This window comes from Hypomesus nipponensis, chromosome 6 (assembly GCF_054491055.1).
Source record: "Hypomesus nipponensis isolate SF chromosome 6, ASM5449105v1, whole genome shotgun sequence".
NCBI classification, from domain to species: Eukaryota; Metazoa; Chordata; class Actinopteri; order Osmeriformes; family Osmeridae; genus Hypomesus; species Hypomesus nipponensis.
In genome coordinates this window covers 13,654,021-13,675,992 of record NC_140366.1, presented here as the reverse complement: position 1 = coordinate 13,675,992, position 21,972 = coordinate 13,654,021, and the positions used below count along the sequence as shown (strand labels likewise).

The window sequence follows — 21,972 nt, the reverse complement described above, 5'->3', positions numbered from 1 at the left end:
ACAGTATGCGTTTGATTTGTTGACTGACATAAAAGACTAGCATCACACAACACTTGGTCCATAGGCTGCATTCTCACTACACTGGCATTTCTGTCCAGGTGTCTCCTCCCAGGGCCAAACAGCACTGTGAAACTAGACCCCTGGGATCAGAAAGGTTCAACCTGACAATAAGCTCCAAGCATGGGCTCCAAGTATTGGAAAGAGTAAACACACCTGACATCTGCTCTCGTGCTGCTGTAAGGGAATTCAGGCCTTGAGTATCTCCCTCTCTCTCAAACTCTCGTCTGTCGAGCTTACTTCCCTCTCCTCCGCTCTCCCTCCAGTCTTCTTTTCTAACCATATACCTCGCTTTCCCTTTTCTCCCCCTCTCTCCAACCCCCCCGCCCCAACATACTCTCTCTAACTCTCTTTTCTTAACACTTTTTTCTTCTCCTCACCCCCCATTGTTTCTGCTCTCCTCCTCTCCCCTGTTCCCTCCCTGGCTCCTACTGTAAAGTGTCTCCCTTGGAGAACCTCTGGGGTTGATTCCAGGTATCCATCACCACCTTCTGCTCCCTGAGCTCTCCAGAGATCCAGCTCTGCTGCTCTCAGTGGCGAGCAGCCAGGGATGCAGCACGGGTCACCGCAGTTTCACCCCCTTATCTCCTCGCACTGTGACAAGCCGAGAACTGAACGCCGTACGCCGCCCACAATCCATGGCAGCCTATCCCTGCCAAGCCCTGAGGGAGAGGAACTGAAAAGATTCACGCCAACAGGATCAGAGTGGGAGGCCAGGGCATGGGAATGTCTCACGACAAGACCAGATTAAAAAGATCTGATGAAATTTAGATGGGTCGCTTAGATTTTTTTTTTTTAAGACTGCAGCGATAATTAGCATAGAGAATATGCAATACGTGGGCAGTGTCTGGAATGAATGGGTATATTATTATTTTGTATGTGGCGTTAAACATCATGTTTATGGCCCATTAAAATGCCAACATGCTTTGTGCACATTGTAGCCCTGTTGTTTAGATGTTTACTGCTGGGTAATTTGTGAGGTGACAGTGAGTCACTACTGTAGTATCTGTCCCCCCTGCATTTTTCTGTTATGTAACGTTGTTTTAGTCATGATTAAGTTACTGACAATGGGAACAATGTTTTAGCCATGTCATTTATCTCATTTCCTGACCTACAGGCTGTGCTCCCTCTGTGTGGAGAAGACTAAAGTTGTAAGCAGGAAGAGGTACCTCACTATCTGTCTCTGCTGCTGACATATTTGGCGTTGCCTAGCAACCGGTTTCAGCATTTTTCTGAAGGATAGCCACATCCAAAAAAAGCAACTGTGAAAGCTAAGTTCCTTGTTATCCCGCTGTGGACATGTGCAAGCTGGACTCTCTCTCTCTCTCTCTCTCTCTCTCTCTCTCTCTCTCTCTCTCTCTCTCTCTCTCTCTCTCTCTCTCTCTCTCTCTCTCTCTCTCTCTCTCTCTCTCTCTCTCTCTCTCTCTCTCTCTCTCCTTCTCTGTCTCTTACTCTTTCACTCTATTTCATTGTCTGTCACTGAGCTGTAAAATGTATATTTTCGGATGTTCTCACAAAAGCTAAGGGCATTATTCTCATTGGCTGTACAGGACTTTAGTTGTGAGATTTCATTGTTAGACCATCACTGTAAGTGGCAAAACCTTTTTGGGGAGAGACAGAGCTATCTAAGCTTAACCATCCCCCATACTGCTGCGATCACTGGATCTTTGCTGATCTCAAGTTTGGTTCATGAGCAGTCTGCTTCCACAAACGAACCAGTTCCATTTGACTCAACCGTGCAATACTCCCAAGCAGGGAAGCAGTCCATCTAACATGGTGACATCACATGGTTTTGTTTCACCATTAGGTTACCCCCCTTTGGAGGGTATACCCCCCACAGTGACGAGTCATGGGTCTCATTAACCTCTCCCACCCTCAGGGCTGATGGCTTGATGAGCTATCATAGGGGAGGGGCTATATCCAGGGGTGGGTGGGAGGAATGTTTGTTCAAGGACACATTCATACTGCTAGTCTACATACATGAAATATAACATGTATTAGCTACTGTGCATGTAGAGATGCAGTACTAGAGTTGGTATGGGTCTAGCTGTGGTAAGGACCACTAGTTATGCACTACCATAGTGCCTGTAGCCGCGGCAACCCTGTCTCAATTTGATATGATTTTGAGTGAAAATTAGGAGGGTGTTTTATTGTTGTGACACTTTGACACAATCCAGTAAAGGTAAAAAGAATCCACCAGTGACAGGCTAGAGCAGCCCCAGCAGCTGCTGATGTCACAATGTCTGGTCTTTATCTTGACTTCCTTCCTCTGTGTTGCTGCATTTATGAACAGGCTGTTGTCAGCGCACACAGAGGCACAGCCAAATGAGATTCAGCTCATAAAGGTCTGGCGGAGGTCCAGCTTCCACATCTTTGAGGAAGCTGTCAAACTAGCTGGTAAAGAGGAGCGGAGCACCTGGTGAGGATGGGCTCAGTGTTATGGGCTCTGTACACGGCCCTAGAAATGGAAGACAAGTGATAGCTCTCTTGATTGGGGTTTAAACCTCCCTACTTTTCTTGTTTCTCTGGCTGTCCTCTCCATTCCTCATTTTACTCCTCCGCTTTGCTCTCCTTTTCTTCTCCTCTGCGGTGCTCTCCTCTCCTCTGAGGTTTGTACATGGTGTTGGTATCTCATCCATCTCAGTGCTCCATTGGAGCCAAAAACACACTGTTCATTCTCCCTGCAGGCGTCCCTTTTACTTTATCAGACCACAAAACTGGTTTTAGCTAATTACCCGGTGGCTCAGTTGTAAGTGAGCTCACGCTGAATTGTGTGTGTGTGTGTGTGTGTGTGTCGGACTGCATGCTTGTGCCTGCCTGTCAATAGGATGTGCTGCGAGCCTAGATGAGGTCCATCCAATTAAAAATGGGCCGCATTGTCTCATACTTTATGTAAACGATGTTCAAAGTCCCCAAGTAATACTGATAAATCGCTTGCCCTGCAGTAAAATCAATATGTGTGGCACACACCAGGATCCAGCCCCAAAACAAGTCCAGATAAAGGCTTTGATAGGCAAGCGGTGTCTTCATGCTCTCGCTTCAAGTACTCACTGCTCATCAATAATGCAGACTGGCTACACAAGGTTACGCTGTGTGTGTTTACGTTCTCAATTAAACAGTTTTTACCCTCTATCTACAGTTCTAATCTCATTAGACTGAGAATGGGGAGGCAGTCAGTGCAAAGGCCAGAGATTAAGGGGAGTGGCCAGGCAAGGTGTGGGTCGACATCATTTTATGTCAGTAATTTAGAAAGGTGTAAGTATCCAATTAGAGGTCGTCATTTTAATGTTAATGAGAAGAAAGTGTCATTCATAATTGTGCAAAATAACCTATCTAAGGGAATAAGAAGCAGCATTGTGGGAGTACGGTAATCCTTTTCTCATTCCTTTCCTCCTGTGAGGAAGAGTGTGTTGATCAGTGGGATTTGCAAGTTTCTCAGCGCAATGCCACAATAATCAAACTAGAGTGTCTCACCTTGTTATTACATGTAATACGAAGAGGATAAAAGGGACGTCTGAGGGCAAAATACCTCAGGGAGATTTTTTTCAACTTTTTTTCTTAGACAGACTAGACTTTTTGAGGTTGATAGCTTGACAACAAAGAGAAATGTGACGAGGAAGCAAGAATGATCAAAGAAGACTCCACGGACTTCTGTGGGGTGCAGTTTGTTTAGTCAGTGGTAGTCATCTGTCAGCTTCTGTTCATACACATCCAATAGAAAAAAAACATTATGTCTTGAAAGCAAATGGAAAAAAAATGTATTCCCCTTCTCCCGCTGTTTTCCCATCTGAGTAAAGTATATATTGAATAAAGTGAATTATGCCTGTGCCAGTGGTACTGGATTTTTGAATATCAACATCTACCTGAAGCTCAATGTAACCCTGGTAAATACCTCTAGCCGAGAATGGAAATGACATAGCATGCGCCTTGTTACGAGGCTGTGAGTTTCTCCAAACGCCATCTCTTAATAGTCGGTAAAATGTAGAATATTGCCTCGTTCTATATTATTGCCTAGCTCTTTGGAGGATCACGCTGTCAGATAAGCAAGTACAGTTTCTGTAACAATGACAGAGAGCGAGAGATTGAGCTAGAAAGCGAAAGAATAGGATAGAGAACGGGAGAGAGAAGCAATTATGAGAGAGAGAGAGAGAGAGAGAGAGAGAGAGAGAGAGAGAGAGAGAGAGAGAGAGAGAGAGAGAAAGAGAGAGAGAGAGAGAGAGAGAGAGAGAGAGAGAGAGAGAGAGAGAGAGAGAGAGAGAGAGAGAGAAAGAGAGAGAGAGAGAGACAGAGAGAGAGAGAGAGAGAGAGAGAGAGATTTAGTGGCATACTTCTACTGTTAAACTGTCAATGGGCACAGAGCGGTTAGTGGGAAGCTAACAGTACACCCGGTCCAACTGCAGTTCTGATGCTTAACATGTACGCTGGCACTGTATTTATCTCACATATAACTTGAACTGTAACTTTGATCGACACAAACTGTTTGTTTGACACAGCAGACACATACCTCCTGTCATATCCTAGGATGACACTGGAAATCAATTTGTAATGTTTTCCAGTGTGGGCTGGGTATTGCATGACAATAGAATACTACATCCCTTTCCTGAGCAGGGTAAACTTTTTACAGGATTGTTATTCAAGACTAAATCAGTGGCTTGCTGCAAAGATGATAACGGCATTTAGGAGTTGCTGTTGCTTCCTGTTCGGAAGCGATAGCTGATCAATGTATACTATATCCTTATTCCAGAGTCTGATGTATATGATTAAAGCCCACTTAGCAGTGTTCTGCAGCTGAATGTAGTGCAGAGACAACCCTGATTGAGTAAATGGGTAGATTGTTGCTTTCTTTCGACCCATTGAATGGACTGAGTGAGTGTTTGTGTGCGCGTGTTCGTGTTCGTGTGTGCTTGTCTTTTGTATACTGTTGCGTGTGGATGGTGTATGCATGCAAGTGTGTTTGCTTGGCACATGTGCATGCGTGTGTGCGTCCAAATGTGTATATACGCTTTTAGTGCGTGTGTTCTCTGAAGGTCACACACCATAGTATCTCTAATGAGTCTCAGCTCGTGTGTGAGCGAGCGGTCTGTCATCCGGGCCTGATGCTCCACTGGCTCTATACTGGTCAGACTGAGGCTCTGTCACCCTCTCCAACGTGTGACAGACACTCGTGGTGACAAGCGGGGGAGACAGTCCCAGCACCTCTTTGACTCACCCAACAGGACCGATGCTTCACACATCCTTATGTGTCTGAGAGCAAGCGGGTGCAGTGGATGAGCCGCTATGAGTCAATGAAGGATGTATGTGTGTGGAGGATTCCAGAAGCTCGACTGACAATGCAATGCATGCCAGACATATCAAATATGTTTTGCAAGAGTTTTTTGTCCATTTACTTTTAGGCCTGGGTTAGTGGTGCTTTGTGTGCATGAAATGTGGCTGTTGTTATCTGTGCATGTAGGGTCTGGAGGTAAATACTGCATGAGGCAATCAGTCACTTATAAAAAGAAAAAAGAAAATCGTTCTTTGTTCGCTCAATCTTGTGTGGAATCTTTCTGGGTGCTCTGGAAGGAGCTCCTTGTCAACAAGCAGCCTTTAGTTGTTTTTTTCCTCACCATGGTAGCCTGTCTTGATAGTGAGACAAGGTTACCACAGCAACATGCCACTCTCCTGCCCACACCATCAGAGTGTTTTGTTCCACCCTCCTCAGACTGTTTTAGTAGCATTCTTAGAATCTCCTCCCAATACCCTTACCTTCCCAACCCCGCACCCACACTCACCATCTCTGAATACCTGTCAGAAGCCCTGTGTTACATTACCATGTGGCACATTGACTGTATACAATATGCCTTCTTTGTAAGGCCGGTTGTGGTGTGACCTTTGGAGGTTGCAGTAATGCAGTTAGGTCTCATTCCTATTCTCATCATGCCCAGAGGACGGCCCAAACATTCAGTCCCTCCAGGGGCCAAAGACTTTTTAATTCCACTAGGCCACTTACCAGTGTGTGGCTGAGTGGAGGATTGTGGGTTCGGCCGTGCTGCGTGAGTCGTCTGCCAAGAAACAAGATCTTTTTATAGCCTCTTGTAAGATGGCCTCTCGGTTTTCCTCCCCACCTACTGTATGTTTGACTCACATCCTGCTCTAGTGATGTTCTATCTTCATCCATGCTCTCCTCAACCATTAACATGAGTGTTTCTACTGCAGTCAAATGTCTGGTGTGTTGTGGGTAGTCATCAGCTCACATTCCAAACAGGTGCTTTGATAATCCAGTGCAAACTACAGCACAGGTTTTTTGTTGTATGAGGGGAGCCGTTTCTATCTCTCTCTGCTCAGGACAGATGGAATGATACCTGACAGAAGCCTGATGAAGTATGTGGATCATCTCTAAAACCTCAGATATAAAGTCCCACTTTAGAACTATAGCTTACCATAGCAGGAGCCAGGAGCCAGGAGCCAGGAGCCTGTGTAAACCAGCTCTTCCTGGCTCGCCATCCCATCAGTGTCCTGAAAGCGCACAGCGTCCATAATTGGCTATGGAAAGCCCTGCTCAAGTGAACGTAAGAATTAGGCCATTAAAATGGCGGGGTTTTTTTACGCCGTGTCACCCCTGTACATATTGGAGACAAACAAAATGAAATCATATCAGAGACTCTCAAGGTAGCTGAACATATTGAGGGCAGAACATAATGCAGAGAGGAAGCTAAAGTAACACATTTGCCAGACCTGCATATCTAGAGAAAGTTGCAGTCTTCAGGCGCTGTTGGAAATGATCCCCTCTGGTTCTCAGTGGTGCCTGGACATAGATTGCTTATTTGCAGACTGCTTGAAAAGAGACCACTTCTCATGCAGGGTGTGCTATTCCCTCACATACTGTACACCAGAGGAACACCCTCTACGCCCACAGACACTCATTGGGACCTCCACTGGTTGTCATTTACCTGTCTATTCACTCCTGTGAGACCGGAGTTGGGTTGCAAACATTATGATCAAATGTTTAGAGAACAACAACAATAGGATAACAAAAATCGTTACAGATTTATGGAGGATTTATGTCTGGCAGCAGTTCATTGATGATATACTGTAACTATGACTTTTAAAGCCATCTGTTGACCTCTATCAAGAGAGTGTCTATGATGATTCCCCCCCCCCCCCTGTTTTTATGAATGGATGGACCGTGGTTATATAAAACCACTTATAGACTGAGGTTGCTAGGAGATAAGGAGTTTCCATAGAAACAACCAACAGGTATATAGATCTCCATCATACCTTCATGTAACTTCCAAGAAAATTGAGAACAATATGTTTCCACTTGCAGTTATTCCTCGGTATGTTGACTTGGATAATATGATTGTCAAAATGTATTTTGTATAAGAAATGAAGGGATCCCTGTCATGTGGAAATGAGAGCATGTAAGGAATAGACTGTGTAGATGACAAGGACATCTTCTGTTTGTAATTCTGTACCATTCCAGTACTGTACCATCAATTCAGAGGTTAAATGAAAATAATTGTACCATATAATGATTGATGTTAAGAAGCGATGTTTGCTTGAATGTACACTCTACAACTTGGCACTATGATGAGTACAGTAATTATAGGGGAAGAAGCTCTCTTAAATAGCTTTAAGTAAACAGGAGATTGTCAAAGTGAAATGTTATCACCTTAATAGTTTCCATGGAGATTTGTCAATATTCCTTCTCCCACCTGATAGCTAGGCAAGTGAGTGAACTCTCCGAACTTCAGACACCTCCGCTTATCTTCTGCCTGTTCAGATGTACCCATCATTCAACCATCCATCAACCTCTAAGCTCTTCACCTAAGCATTTCTTCATTTCATTTTCAACATGTTCAGCGACATTCTGATGACCTTGGTGTTATCGTAGGTGTAACAGACCCTTCAGTGGTCCATCCTGCATCCCTGATGCCCTCCATGACGTTGGAGTAAAGACTCGGGCTGGGATCTGCAAGGGCTTTCATTGAAAAGCCATTATAACATTACTCTTCTTTTTTTCCTTCAGCTTCGATGGTTGGCTTGCTGTGTCATATCTGGTTAGCCCGTGAAGTGGCTCTCCGAGACAGATGGAAGAAGATGGCCGGAGCAGATCACCCCAGCTCATGAGGACAATACCCCCCTGATTCCAGACCTACTTCAGTGCTAAATGGATTTTGAATACCAAAGTCAGTCTTGCATTTCTCCAGTATTTCCGTTAACACATTATCAACTTTATATCAACTGTCATTTTGAAACCAGTTATAATAACCCACAATGTATTAGCTCTACCATTTGATAGCCGTTTGTAAATGATTTGTATGAAAGCATTGTATGAGGTTGAAACATTTTCTCATCGTTTTGAAGAGTTAATACTTCTACAGCATTTCGAAAGACTGATACAGTATAGGTAAGATTGAAGAGATTACGTCTGCTTGATTATCCTTTCATCCGAGATGTTGCTCACATAAACACATGCAGTACAGCACTCATGCACTCTCTGCAGACTGAGGAGATCAGGCTTGCTGCAGCCTCGCAGCATATTCACTGCATAACAGACAGTATCATAGTGACAAGGCCAGAATGCAGTGGGAGGATTTGGGAGATGCTTCATCAGACCAGTGATAGACTAGCTCCCTATTCGGTCATTCTTCCGGGGCGTGTAGACAGAGGCTGCTGGAGTGCGTGGCGTCGCTACAACATGAGCCAGTGTCTGCTGATGAGAAGCTGCAGTGGGAGGGAGTGGGAGAGGGAATATCAAAGGTTGAACGCAGCTTCTGCTGCAAAGCTCGTCTAATTTTGCTCGCTTTCTTAGCTCGATAGCAATGTCTGTCACTCTTTCCTTATGTAACAACCCCTGTGCTGGAGCTCTTCATGAACAGAAGTGCACCGTGACTGATTGCTATAAAATAATTTACTCAACCTATTTTATAAGAACTGTTGGTGGGTAGGCTGTAAACTGTTGGTGGGTAGGGTGTAGGCTTCTAATACCATTTAAAAAAGGAGACATGTTTGAATAAATAGTGCTTTGGAAAGAAGAGTAACAGCTAAAATGTTGTTGAATAGGTATGGTTTCCTTTTATGTTGAGACACTCATCAACTGCACAGTGACACAGACTGCACTATCCAGAGCTCGTCAGAATATCTGTTGGCAGCCATGACGGCAGGGACTGTGGAGGGGTGTCAATCCCTCACAGCCGATGATTTAGGTTACACCACGGTTTAGTGGTCAGGGTTAGAAAACAGACCAAGCAAGTAATAAGCATTGATTCAGAAAGGACTCTGTTGCCCCCCTGCGATCGATGCACTGGCTGTTATTTCAAACTATGTGATTCACGTGCTGCAGGAGGCTGCCTGTTGCCTGCCCTCCCCTATTCCCCACAGCACTAGCATGGTGTGGAGGAGGAGGGATGGGCTGGTGCCAAGTTATGCAATCATCTCAAGAGCAGGCAGCCAGGCAGCTAGGCCCTGGTCTGTGGCATGGTTAGCGTAGCATAGCATTAGCTTTCTCTTCTGGCCCTAATCCCTCTTCTCATGAGTGTGTGCGCGTGTGTGTGTGTGGCCTTATTCACGGGAATCTGGGAGATTTGGAGGCTGCATCAGGTGCTGACGGAAGCAATAGTGGTGAGTGTGTGAGGATTTAGCCTGTTGATCTGCTGCTCTGTTGATCTAGCGCCACTGTAGTGGTTATGTTAGGTGTGATATCACTCTCATCAATGTTTCATAGACTTCCAGATTGGATTTGTCACCTCTCCAGGCTGTTCTCACCAGCCTCAAGGTCAAATAGGGATTCCTGGAAAACCAGAGTGTCGGGCCCAGTAGTGGTTTCCGACAGAGGCTGATTCAGGGGCTACTTATCTGCCTGTAAGACTTCATGCTGGTTTACTGTGAAAGGAAATAAACATTTTTTTAAAGGCAGTTGGGGGTTTATTGCTTTTTTGTTTAATACCCTATTGATCTTCCAGGTTCCTGGCCTCCCCTGTATCAGTTGATGGCTTTACTGTATGGAAAGCATGCTGTGTGACAACTGCAACTAATATGGTGATAATGAGCTGGAGATTGACCGTTTTGTGAAACAGATTAATGCCATGTTCTAACGTATTCATCCCTAATGAGTGTCATATTCATTCAGCATGACCGTGTCTCTTCATTTCTGAAGCAGAACAATAATGTTCATTATGAGCAAGAAAACTGTCCATTGCAGTATTATTATTACGTTTTCATCTTCAATTCAGTACCATGAACTAAACTGGCATTCTCATTGATTTAATGTAGTATCAATTAATATGAATATACCCAGAATTCTCACCACAATGTTGAATTGATTGTAACCTTACCACAGTGGTCTGGGTTTGAATCTGGCCCTGGCTCTTTGCTGGATGTCTTCCCCTCTCTCTCACCCCTGCCTTTCCAGTAAACTTTAACTGTCATTGTCCAATGAAGAAGGATAGTGGAAAAAAATATATCTTAAAATAAAAAGGTTATTGTTTTGTGGGATCCAAATGTCTTGCATTATGCCAAAATATTATTCTGAATGGATTTTTAAATCATTTACTACTGTACATGGAGGCTGATTATGCAGCAGAATAACTGCAATGAGATTGGAGGCAATCAAGACCCTGGGGTGAAAATCCACTAACAATGCTTACTAACAATATAATTTCTGTTTACGGCGACTGATCGAGTGAACAGATGTCATGAAATCAAAGCATTGGTTAGACAATGGAGTATTAGGGCAATAAAGGACTCCCAGAGGTTGGTTGTGTGACTACTGCTTTGAAAGTGCAGTGGGGAACTGACTTGTAGAAGTGTCACTTTGTGAAGCTGTTTTGCTTTTTAGCATGTTATCTAACATAACTCAAAGATCACTTCCGCGCTGCATTACAAATACAGTACTTATTTCCTATCAAGTTACCTTCACAAAGGTACAAGTCACTGTTGAATGGTTGTGGGGTGGACCTATACCGTTAAAGGATGTCAATGGTTTATCTTCGTCTGATGTGCCGGGTGATATCGGGTGACCAATGAGAAGCAGGTCCTTGGGTCTGTTCGACTATCTTGTGCTTTAATGTTCAACTCTTGTAATTACATAGTGCGCTGGGTGGGAGGGAACCACTAACGGTATGACAGTAATTGTAGGCTGAGTGGTTCAGTTTGACCAAGGCCATCTTCTGTAGGATTGATGAATCCCCCCCACCGCACACACACACACCTTTCACCTTACAATCTATCCATCCTAGCAGCCCCCCTTTTTGGTTGGAGATGCAAAATCAAAGTTCTAATTTAACACATGGCCTTACGGTGTTCTCACTTGTTCCTATGGTGATAGACTTATTATGAAGCCTGAATCTGATCTGGGTCTAAACTACAGTAGATTCAACTAAAGTTTTGCGAGGGAACAGAATGACTTCCATCTTGTTTTGAAAAGAAATGATTTGGGAGGACTGTCCCTGTACAGCCGTCAGTGCCCCTCACTGTGATGGAGGCCTGTAGTCAAACTAGAGAGTGCATACAGGTGGAGTCAGGTGGCTGAGCGGGTAGAGCATCGGACTAGTAATTTGAAGGTTGCCAGTTCGACTCCCGGCCGGTGCACATGACGTTGTGTCCTTGGGCAAGGCACTTCACCCTACTTGCCTCGGGGAGAATGTCCTTGTACTTACTGTAAGTCGCTCTGGATAAGAGCGTCTGCTAAATGACTAAAATGTAAATGTACTCTGTTGCACAACAGTACGTGCTGAATGGGTAACCATCCAGCCTCTCTCTCCCACTCCAATTTATTGGAATAACATGAGGCTGAGATCTCTTGACGGAGGGAAGGAGTGCTGTGGGTATTCTGCAGGGAGAGACAGGCAGGCAGAGTCCTAGCTTGGCTGTGTGGGTGTGCTGTATCTGGCCCCAACCTGCTGGAAAGAGACGGCGCTCCGGTCGCACCACTCAATAACCCCTTCAAGTCTCAGCTCATGTAGGAGCAAAGCAGGCAAAAGCACCCAGTATCATTTCATCTGGAACGCTTGAATCATGTCAGTAATACTTCAGTTCCAGTTGTATTCTTGTGTATGCTCAAGAGTGTGTAACTTCTTAGGTATTCCAGAGTTCTACCTTGTGTGATACGTGTGCTGTGCGTGTGGACTTCCAGTACATTGTGCTATTTACATAGGCTATGTAGGTAGCCCTCTATATGTACATGTCTGCTGCTGGCCTAATTTTCGCACATTTAGTTGCCTTGGCAACTACCTAGTCCTTGTCATCTGCTTTGCTGTGCTGCATTGTAGAGAGAGAGAGAGAGAGAGAGAGAGAAAGAAAGAAGATGGAGAGAGGGGAGAGAGGGAGAAAGAAACAGAGAAAGAGAAATAATAAAAGAGGGGACAAGGAGAGAGAGAGAAAGGGAGAGAGAGATTGTTATAGTGCAGGTGCAGGTTGCACTGTTTAGGTTGGCAAGCCACTTATCCAGCCTCGCCCTCCATCCTCTCAATGATCCCTTGATGTGTGTCTAATAGAGTCATGGATCTGGCCTGTCACTGTACCGGTGGGTGTGTGGGGTTAGCAGGGTTGTGACTTTGACCATCTGGACGGCATAAGATTATGCTCCCATGGCCCCGTATATCAAGTGTATGTGTACAATATATTTCAATGGGCTGATCACAAACATTTCCTTATATATACTAACATATAAGGGAACTAATATCTCCTGATATTTTAGTCATAAACCAAGGCAAAATGTATGAGAGTGTGGAGAGAACGTTCAGCTTGGGATTCTCCAGTATGATTTATCATACTGCCAAACCTGTCTGTGTTGGGTCTATGTCCTGTCTCTACTAAGGGATTGGCTGTTTCTCCCTCCCTCCCTCCCTCCCTCCCTCCCTCCCTCCCTCCCTCCCTCCCTCCCTCCCTCCCTCCCTCCCTCCCTCCCTCCCTCCCTCCCTCCCTCCCTCCCTCCCTCCCTCCCTCCCTCCCTCCCTCCCTCCCTCCCTCCCTCCCTCCCTCCCTCCCTCCCTCCCTCCCTCCCTCCCTCCCTCCCTCCCTCCCTCCCTCCCTCCCTCCCTCTCTCTCTTTCTCTCTCATTCACTCTGGCTTGAAGGATGCGACAGTGACCAGACTTAAGTCAGCCTTATAAAGGATTGTGTGGATGGTAGCTACCTTATGTTATGACTTGGGATGGAACATTGAATATAGTGTAACAACACAGCTTGATGATTCAAGATAATCCATAAATTTAAACAATTTCACTGCTCAACTCTGTGTGTGTTGTGTGTGTGTGTGTGTACATATCTTTTAAGACAGAGCCCTCACACACAACCTTTAAAAATCCCATTATACTTTTCAGTTTTTGACTGTGGTTGCCATGACAACTGTGCATTTTATTTCAGTCTCTTTTGATACAGTGCGAGGGATCTGAGTCCCTAAACATTATGTAAGACAAGATGTATTCATGGCAGGGGTTTCCTGCAGCAGGAGCAGAGTTTTATCTCATTAATTACAGGGAGAGATACAGATCCAAGCTACCCAAGTTAGTATTTCCTGACTTAACTTCCTGTCTGACATGCCACGGTCTGATTGGTAATTGTTGGCATTTCTCTAGCAATACCACTCATTTACAAATATCCCTTTCAAAATATCGAACCTGGTCTTACCTGTCTGGAAACATGTTGCAGATAGAGGGGTGGAGAGGAGAGGGAAGGGGAGGGTCAAAAAAGGAAAGGACAGGGGGATCCTCTACTCTCTAAATACTGTTAAATTCTGATAATGATTATCGTGAACCATTCTGCCTGGCTCAAACACACTTTACCACCTTACAAAAAACATAGGACAGACGAACGTCTGGGACAAATACTTCAGTTACAGAAGGGGACAATCTCATCGGTTGTCATGCCTCAGGATTATATAGTGCATCATAGTGCTTATACTGTGTACAGCCTAATATACCTCAATACCCAAATACCTTACACTTAACATTCCCTCCTCACTAAAATGTTTGCAAATTTCTTCAGGAAAAACATACAATTTAAGCGTGTTGAATCGCTGCTTTCGGATATAAAATACAAACACACGCAGAAAGGGATTTTCCCAGGGATACCCGTAGGTGTCCTTGGGACAAAGGATTCTTCCGAGATCTCGTGCCTTCGGCGCACACACACACATGCATGTCTTAAACTAGCTTGACATTATAGTCATAATTCTTGTTTCCATCAATGAATCAATTAACCTTTGCCCTATATTAGTGTTCAGTGAAAGTCATATAATGGAAATGTAAGCATTCTATCACCATACTGCTGTTTTTGCTGGTAACTGCAGGTATTGATGAAATGGAGTGCTTGGAACTGAGTGGCGCTTTCCTAAGGTCACTGAATGCATTCGAATTAGTGTAGGCATTAATCTTTCTGTCTCTTTTTTCCCTCTCCCTCTCTCTTCCCTGACAGACCCGCAGTATTCCCCTTGGTCCCCGTCTCAACACTTTGATGAAGACAGACGCCTCCCTCCACCCAGGAACATGAAGGGCTTATCGGGCAGCCGCTCCCAGCAGCACCAGATCCCTTCTCCCCATGGCCTGGACTACGACCACCCCCACGAGCTCCATGGGCACCATGGCTCTGAGTCCCGCCACCCATCTTACCTGCTCAGCCCCACTGAGAGCTGCCCCATGGACTACCTCCGCCACTCCCCCCGCAGCTCCATCCACTCCGACTGCATGGTGATGTCCCCTGTCCTGATGGCTCCACCCGCCCCCGTAGACTACGTATCCAGCAGCACCTTCCCCAGAATGCACTACAGCTCCCCATACTACGACTCGGCAACGCGGGATGACTGCGCTGCCATCACTGCCTCCGCCACTTCCACCGCCGCAGCCGCCGCTTCCTCCTCCGCCTCCTCGCACCACGGCGGTGCCAAGAGCAACCGCATCCCCGCCAACCTGCTGGACCAGTTTGAGAAGCAGCTGCCGCTGCAGCGAGATGGCTTTCATACGCTGCAGTACCAGCGCACCGCCACCACCACCACCGCAGAGCAGCGCGCAGAGAGCCCCGGACGGATCCGCCACCTGGTCCACTCTGTCCAGAAGCTCTTCACCAAGTCCCACTCCCTGGAGGGCTCTTCCAAGATGAACGGCACCAAGGGGGAGGGTGGCGGGGGTGGGAGTCACCACGGCCACCATTCTTCCAAGCACGGAAGCAAGCGCAGCAAGAGCAAAGAGCGCAAGCAGCGCTCAGGCGGCTGGTGGAGCTCCGACGACAACCTGGACAGCGACAGCACCTACCGCACACCCAGTGTCATGAGCCGCCATCACCATGGCGAGCACGCCTCCCACTGCTACCCGGACTCCATGCACAGTCACTTTGGGGACCTGTCACTCAAAACTTCCAAGAGCAACAACGACGTCAAGTGCTCGGCGTGCGAGAGCATTGCCATGGCGCCCGAGGGGAAGTTCATGAAGAGGAGTTCGTGGTCCACATTGACGGTGAGCCAGGCCAAGGAAGCATACAGAAAGTCCTCACTCAACCTAGAAAAACCCATGATACACACAGACCTGAAGCCTTCGCTGCGGGCCTGTCACTACCTGCAGGTGAGTGCCCTGTTTCAGGGGCTAGGTGTGTGTGTATTATCTTGTGGCCTTTTCCTGGACTTCACACAAAAGCTTACGGCAGATTTGTTTCGAATGCATTGCGAGGCTCCTCTCTGCTGACATGTTTTGGTGCGAAGTTACTGGAAAGCTTGAGTCTTATTCCTTTAAAGATGTAACATCATGGCGGCCATTGATGGTATTGATCGACAGAGTGCCCCTCACCCCTTGAGTGCAAACTCCTGATTGATGAATTGATGGGGAGTGGGTCAGTAAAACCCCCTCTGTGATTGAACATTTCCTTTTGTTGTCTTGTTGTTTTGTTGTCTCCGGGGAACAATCTCCTGTCTCTCTGTGTGGGAGCCCAATCTCCCCAATCTAGGTGGTCATTGTGGTCTACCTCAAGGAACTATTGTCTATTAGGATGGTGAGATCAATTGAAGGAATCAATGTCATGGTGGAGGACACTGTACGTAATAAGGAGGAGGGCTCCCAGTGAGAGCATTGTCATTGTGTTGTGGACAAACAACATGCTCCTTGCACCTGTGTTTTGTAAAGAGGTAGCTGGTGTTTTTTTTCTTATTGTGCTGTACTAACTACTGTAAAGGTGTGCTAGCCAGATGTGTAGGTATCTGGCTGTGTTAGCCTACTGACACATTAAGGGGCTGCAGCAATTGAGACTAAGTAGCGTTGCTAGATAACTGTAGCACCTCGACAGGCTACACAGACAGTGACCTAAATAGACTAAGCTGAATTGCAAGTTTAGAGCTGCCTTGATGTAGCAGTCCCCAACAGCTGTGGACACTAAACTTGAAAGAAGCTTAGATACATGTTTATTCACAGTTTCATTCTCTTTGATGAAAACAACTCTCACCTCAGAGGAATCACTTTATAGTCAGAGCGCAACATTACTATAGACACTTGTTCACGTAAAAAGAAAATAATTTCTCAAAGGCCAATGAACAGTCACTGTGAACAGGTTCATTCATTTGTCCGTAGAATACTATTTGATAACCTAAACCTTGTTGCAAAGCAACTAGGATGACAGTGATTGAAAGACGCATTGTGCTTTAAATCAAATTAACATCTTGTCTGTCAGCTATAGTCACAAGTGTCTTCCATGGGAAGCTAATTATGCTAACGAGATCCAATTAGCTCACAAGGCATGGTGTCAAAACGCAGGACGCTGGCTGAAATAGCCATCAGTAGAGTAATAAAACACTTTGCACAGGTTAGATCTGTTGCTATAGGATCCCTCCAGTCACCTGTTTACCTCCAGGAGGCCTACGTGGTCATATTTACATGTATTGAGTCTAAAAAGTATTTGGATTATATTTGCTTCGTACCCCCTAGTTACTCATGGTTTCTTCAGCACAGATTGCATCAATCTTTTGGACACCACTTTGTTGTTGACACTGAAGTAGGATGATCAGTAACAGACTTTACAAAGCAATGCAACAAATCAGATTCTAAACATTTGCACACTAATGGTTTGACTATCAGAAGTCTCTTCCTGCTACAAAAAGCAGGCTCGGTTTCAGACAAGGAGCTCTGGATTGTCTTGAAGTCTACCTTCCCAACCGGACGCTCTTACAGCTGCCCTTTGACATTTGAAGTTTAGATTCAGATGTTTCCACAGCAACCCATCTGAAGGTCAAGCTGAACAGCAGTCATGGTAACAAATGATGTCCCCTGGGCCCAAAAGCCCTGGCCCCTTTGTGCTTAGATAGCATAGTGCAACCTGTGTGTATTGCAGAGATGGATTAGGGTCATAGCATGAATCCCTGTCCTGGGGGCAGACTTGAACATCTGTCTGATTCTCTTTCACCTAGTAATTGTAATGAATAATCTGTCAGGATTTAGGACGATTGCCTTACGTATATATTGTTCCCACAGCACTCCCAAGCCTGGGCCGTCTACAAGCCACACTCAATAAAATGAGATGAAATGGGTTCTTCTCTTCAGGGGTCATCTCATATCTCCAGAGGGGTGCATTTGACAGGACTTTGATGCTCAGTTTTTATAGTCCTGGGGTGCCTGCAGCCCCGGCTGAAGTCATTTACCTGCTTGATGTACAGTTATGGTCTGAGTTTGACCCTCAGGAAATGACTAGCACACGATAATGACATCACTCTCTGTTAAGGAACCTAGTCAATGTATTGAGTACATGAAATGGACAAGCCTACAGTATGAACCAATAGGTTATTACATCTAGCAGAGGCAACTGTTGTGTTTTCTGACAAGTGTTTATAAAAGGTAGCCAAAAAATATGTTGGCTATTTATATTTGTTGAGTTCTGTCTCCTATCACTCATCATGATTAAACACAGGAGACCGTTGCTGGTGTCTCATGGTTAACATTAAATGATTTTCAGGATGTAGCAAAAACTGATGATGCTTAACATTTCCCTGGTCTTTCAGGTGTAACATCAACTGAGAAAAGAGGTAAGGGGCGAGTAATGAACTAGTGCTGAGCTTCCTTGAGCGATGCCTGCCTCGTTAACAAGTGCCCCAGCTGATCAAAGACGAGGCATCAGGAGGAAAATAATTCATTTTATTTATTGCGGTCTTTAAACCTGACTAATTTCGTTTCCACACAATTGCTGGATTTCATTCTCACTGTCTTGTGGGGAAGACGAAACACGCAAACACCAAATTAGTGTACGTGATCGTTTTGCTGATAAGGCTTTGAAACTAGACATACGCACGCCAGCTAATTATCATGTTGACTTGCCAAGTCGGGCATTGATAGGGAGAATTAAGGATTTTTTGGAGCTTACCCTCTTTGCACCGTTGTTAAGCAGTTTGGCACACAAACATGACCTCTTTGGGCTCAATAACAGACCAGCACACCATAGTTTAACCCAGCATGATTTTTTTTGTATGGCAAGTGTTCTTTGTGTTCAGCTACAAGCTTATTAATGACGCTGAAGTTAATGTCATACACTTTCTGTTGATTCAGCATCACTGCTTATTCTCCCACAGAACCTCTGAAAAGGATGGCAGTTTTAGAATAGGCTGGTCTTGGGGCTACAGAAGTAGTAATATTATAATAACAGTTTAGCCAACTAACAACAATATTACCTTTTCAGAAGTAGTAGTGATCTTAAGTGTTTGCCGATCTCTGAGTTTGAACATTTGGTGAAATCCTTTTAGCACAAAATTGGTTTTAGTCCACTGTTGCTGGGTGGGGAGGACAGGCTGCTAGTGAAAGCAGACTCCATCGCCATCCCCCCTTCCCCCACACCGATCTCCTAGACAAACGCTCATCAATTTGAACAAAGTGCATTATCCTGTTGAGTCAATGTCCTCCACCTCTCTGTCCTCCCAAGGCAAAGAGGTGAAACAGAGAGGAAGAGAAGGGTGGGGGGGAGCAAATGGAGAAGGGGGAGTAACGAAAAGGAGAGAGAAGGTACTAGTAGACAATCAGGCTCTCTGCTCAGTGTGATAGCAGCCTAGGGGGTGTTCAGGGGAAGCAGACAGGTCCTAGTTGCTGGGTGTTTGACACTGGGGGTGGGGTGTGGGGGCGAGGGGGAGAGAGAGGTAGAGCTGCCTGATACTGTCCAACATAGGATACCATGGTCACTAAGACAACAGAGCACACTGAAGGAATGGGATATGTACAAATCTGTAACGGTAGGGTAGTGCAGAGTAGTGTCGAGTCATACTTTATTGATCCCCGGGGGCAAATTGTAGGAATACATCCTCAGAAAGAAGGACAGAAGATGTACAAGTATACAAGAAAAACAACTAAAAACTAAGGACAGACTCTGAGGCTGTTGCATCTGGCTGCCTCTGGCACAGCACCATTTTGGGATCTGTCTGAGCATGGAGCAGGAACACAGGTGACCATCAGGTCTGGAACTGGGTTGCCCTCTTTAGGTCAGGGAAAGGAATAGCCAGGATAAGAACCAGTTGACAGTGATTGTGACAGTGACAAGTCAATGATGACAGTGACAGTATTGATATAAACATGAAAGCTAATCTGTCTCGCCAGTGCCACTTTACTACAAACCGTCCTTTCTGAAATAAGAATTCATTTGAACTAATAAGAAACTGTTTCTGTGAGTGTTTGGTGGCAAACATAAATGACCTTGTTTGAGTACAATCATCAGTCTTATTAAAGGTATTGAACATGTGTAGAGTATTGCATGGATAAGTAGAACATGCTTAAACCTTTTTACATTACACCTCTCCTAATTAAACTGGCATTATACAGTGCAACACACAAGCAACTTTATTCCTGTGTAGAAATGTTTACGACTTTAAGCGTGTGTGCTCCGTGTAATTAGGACCCAATCCCTTAATCAGTATTAATTGTGCCAGTGATAGTTTTACAGACCCTGGTTTTTCTATTACAGTCAAGGCTGTGTTGTTGCATATGCATGGTGTGTTAATGTCTCCAGTTCATCTCCAGTTGCTATGGCTGCAACCTACACACTTGCCTACATTCCCCTTTAAAACTGAATCTGGAGGTGTAAAGAAGAGAGCAGGGACTTATAAGGAATCTATTGCATTATCCTGAAACTCCATTACTCCACTGACTCACTCCACAGTGCTCTCTTTCCCAAAGACTGACTAGAGCTCGCTTGTTTTCTATTGGTTTATAAAGCGTCAGTCTGTTGTGCAGTTATGTCCGAAATATGTCTGCTGTGGTCAGTGCCTCAGACGGTAGCTGGAACACTGAGCGCTATTCATCTCTGTTGACTGGTCAAGTCTTTACCTAACAAATACATGTTTGTCGTGTTGTATGTTGAGTTTGGGTGTGAGATAAGTTTCTTTTTTTACATAAATGAAAATTCATACTGCCACTATCTTGCAGCTATCACTGCACTAAGAAGGTTTTTCCATCTCGTAGCCTAGATGAGCAATGATTCTAATTAATACATTCTTGCTTAAGTCCTTACTTTTTCATGTCATGTATCCAAATATGCACTCAACTTTGGTACGTTGATTACAGTAATACGTATTCCAGTGTGCAGTAATAGTGCCATTGCTACTTAATAGCACTGACAAGGTTTAATTACCATTTAACTTGACTGCCTCTTTAATTAACTCGGTGTCATTAAGTGCAGTGTGTCAATGTAAAGTCCACAACAATCAGAGGCATGAATGTATGAACTGTTCTGTGTGAAAAAGTATTTTGTGCTCCAGATGATGTACAGTATGCCAACATTTCAAACATGAATTATTACAGTCTAGAAATAATTTAATAATAGCATAGTGTAACAATCGCAAACAGAGAAGCCTGTAGAATTATCATGACTTACTTGGTGTGTGTAATTTAACTGGGGCAACAATTTTAAATGGGGGATGCAGCAGTATGTAATGATGTTGTAGTTTCAACAGGATTCACTGAAAATGTTTGATGGCATACAGTTATGAGGGTGTATGCCAGGTGTAGTTCTTAAATCAAGTCAGTTCCCTGGAGTTAAATAGCTAAACAATGTTTGGGGCGCTGTACTTACAAAAAAATACATTAACAAGTTAATTTGGATTCTCTGAATCATTGCCTTTAGGGAGGATTTCAGTTACACCTGTTTTCGCTTTCTGCAACGTCATCACATAGACACAAATACACACACGTACACACGAACACACACACACACACGTACACACAAACACACACCGCACAAACACACAAACATACACACACACACAGACAGTGGGTCACTAGGCTGTGCTGGAACTCTTCCCAGAGACCCATACTCTGGAAAGTCTCACTCTACCTTGTAGGGTTCAGAACCACAAAGGAGGAAATTATAACATCAGATCATCAAATCCTCCCATATTGCATCTGGTGTGAATTAATTGACAGGTAAATGATCATGGTTTCTCTGTGCTAGCATATGCCCAGGTTACTGTGGGCAGCAGTACTAGCAACCTAGTACCACAGCATACCAGCATTCTGTCCTTAACAATGTGATTAAACAAAGTTAGAGCTTCTCCAAATTCTTCTACTCCCGAGCCCGATTAGTGTTGAAACTGTCTGATTGGAGGAGTCAGACCCTGAGGGAGGAGCCTGGAGGCTCCGGAGATCCTGGGGATGGGGATCATTCAGTTCCAGACTCTATGTTTGGGGAATATGCTTCCAGGCTGCCTGGCTCAGCTTTCACACTCCTTTTGCTAATTGGGCCCCATTGTACTTGCAAATAAAGGAACTGCTTAGAGACTGGTTAAACAAGTTTTACATTTGGTCTTGGGTACCTAATATCATCCTTCACCTAATATCATCCTTCGGTCAACACATTTCTCCTACAGGCATTTCATTTCTGTGAATATTTAGACATTGCGTGAAAAATACTTGTATTCACACAACACCATAACATGTTCGATTTGAGCAATTTTCATTTTGGCTTGGGTGTGATAAGTGAACAATAATGA

General features: G+C 44.8%; 1 protein-coding gene across 1 annotated transcript in view; it reads left to right on the top strand.

Moving 5' to 3' along the window:
• LOC146287186 (disks large-associated protein 2-like) overlaps positions 1–21,972 on the top strand; it is a 53,365-nt gene that overhangs the window by 8,370 nt on the left and 23,023 nt on the right. The window contains exons 2-3 of the mRNA XM_084699746.1: positions 8,066–8,225; positions 14,454–15,592. Of these exons, the coding sequence (XP_084555872.1) occupies positions 8,207–8,225; positions 14,454–15,592 (1,158 nt within the window). The 5' untranslated portion in view covers positions 8,066–8,206. The remainder of the gene's footprint in view (positions 1–8,065; positions 8,226–14,453; positions 15,593–21,972) is intronic.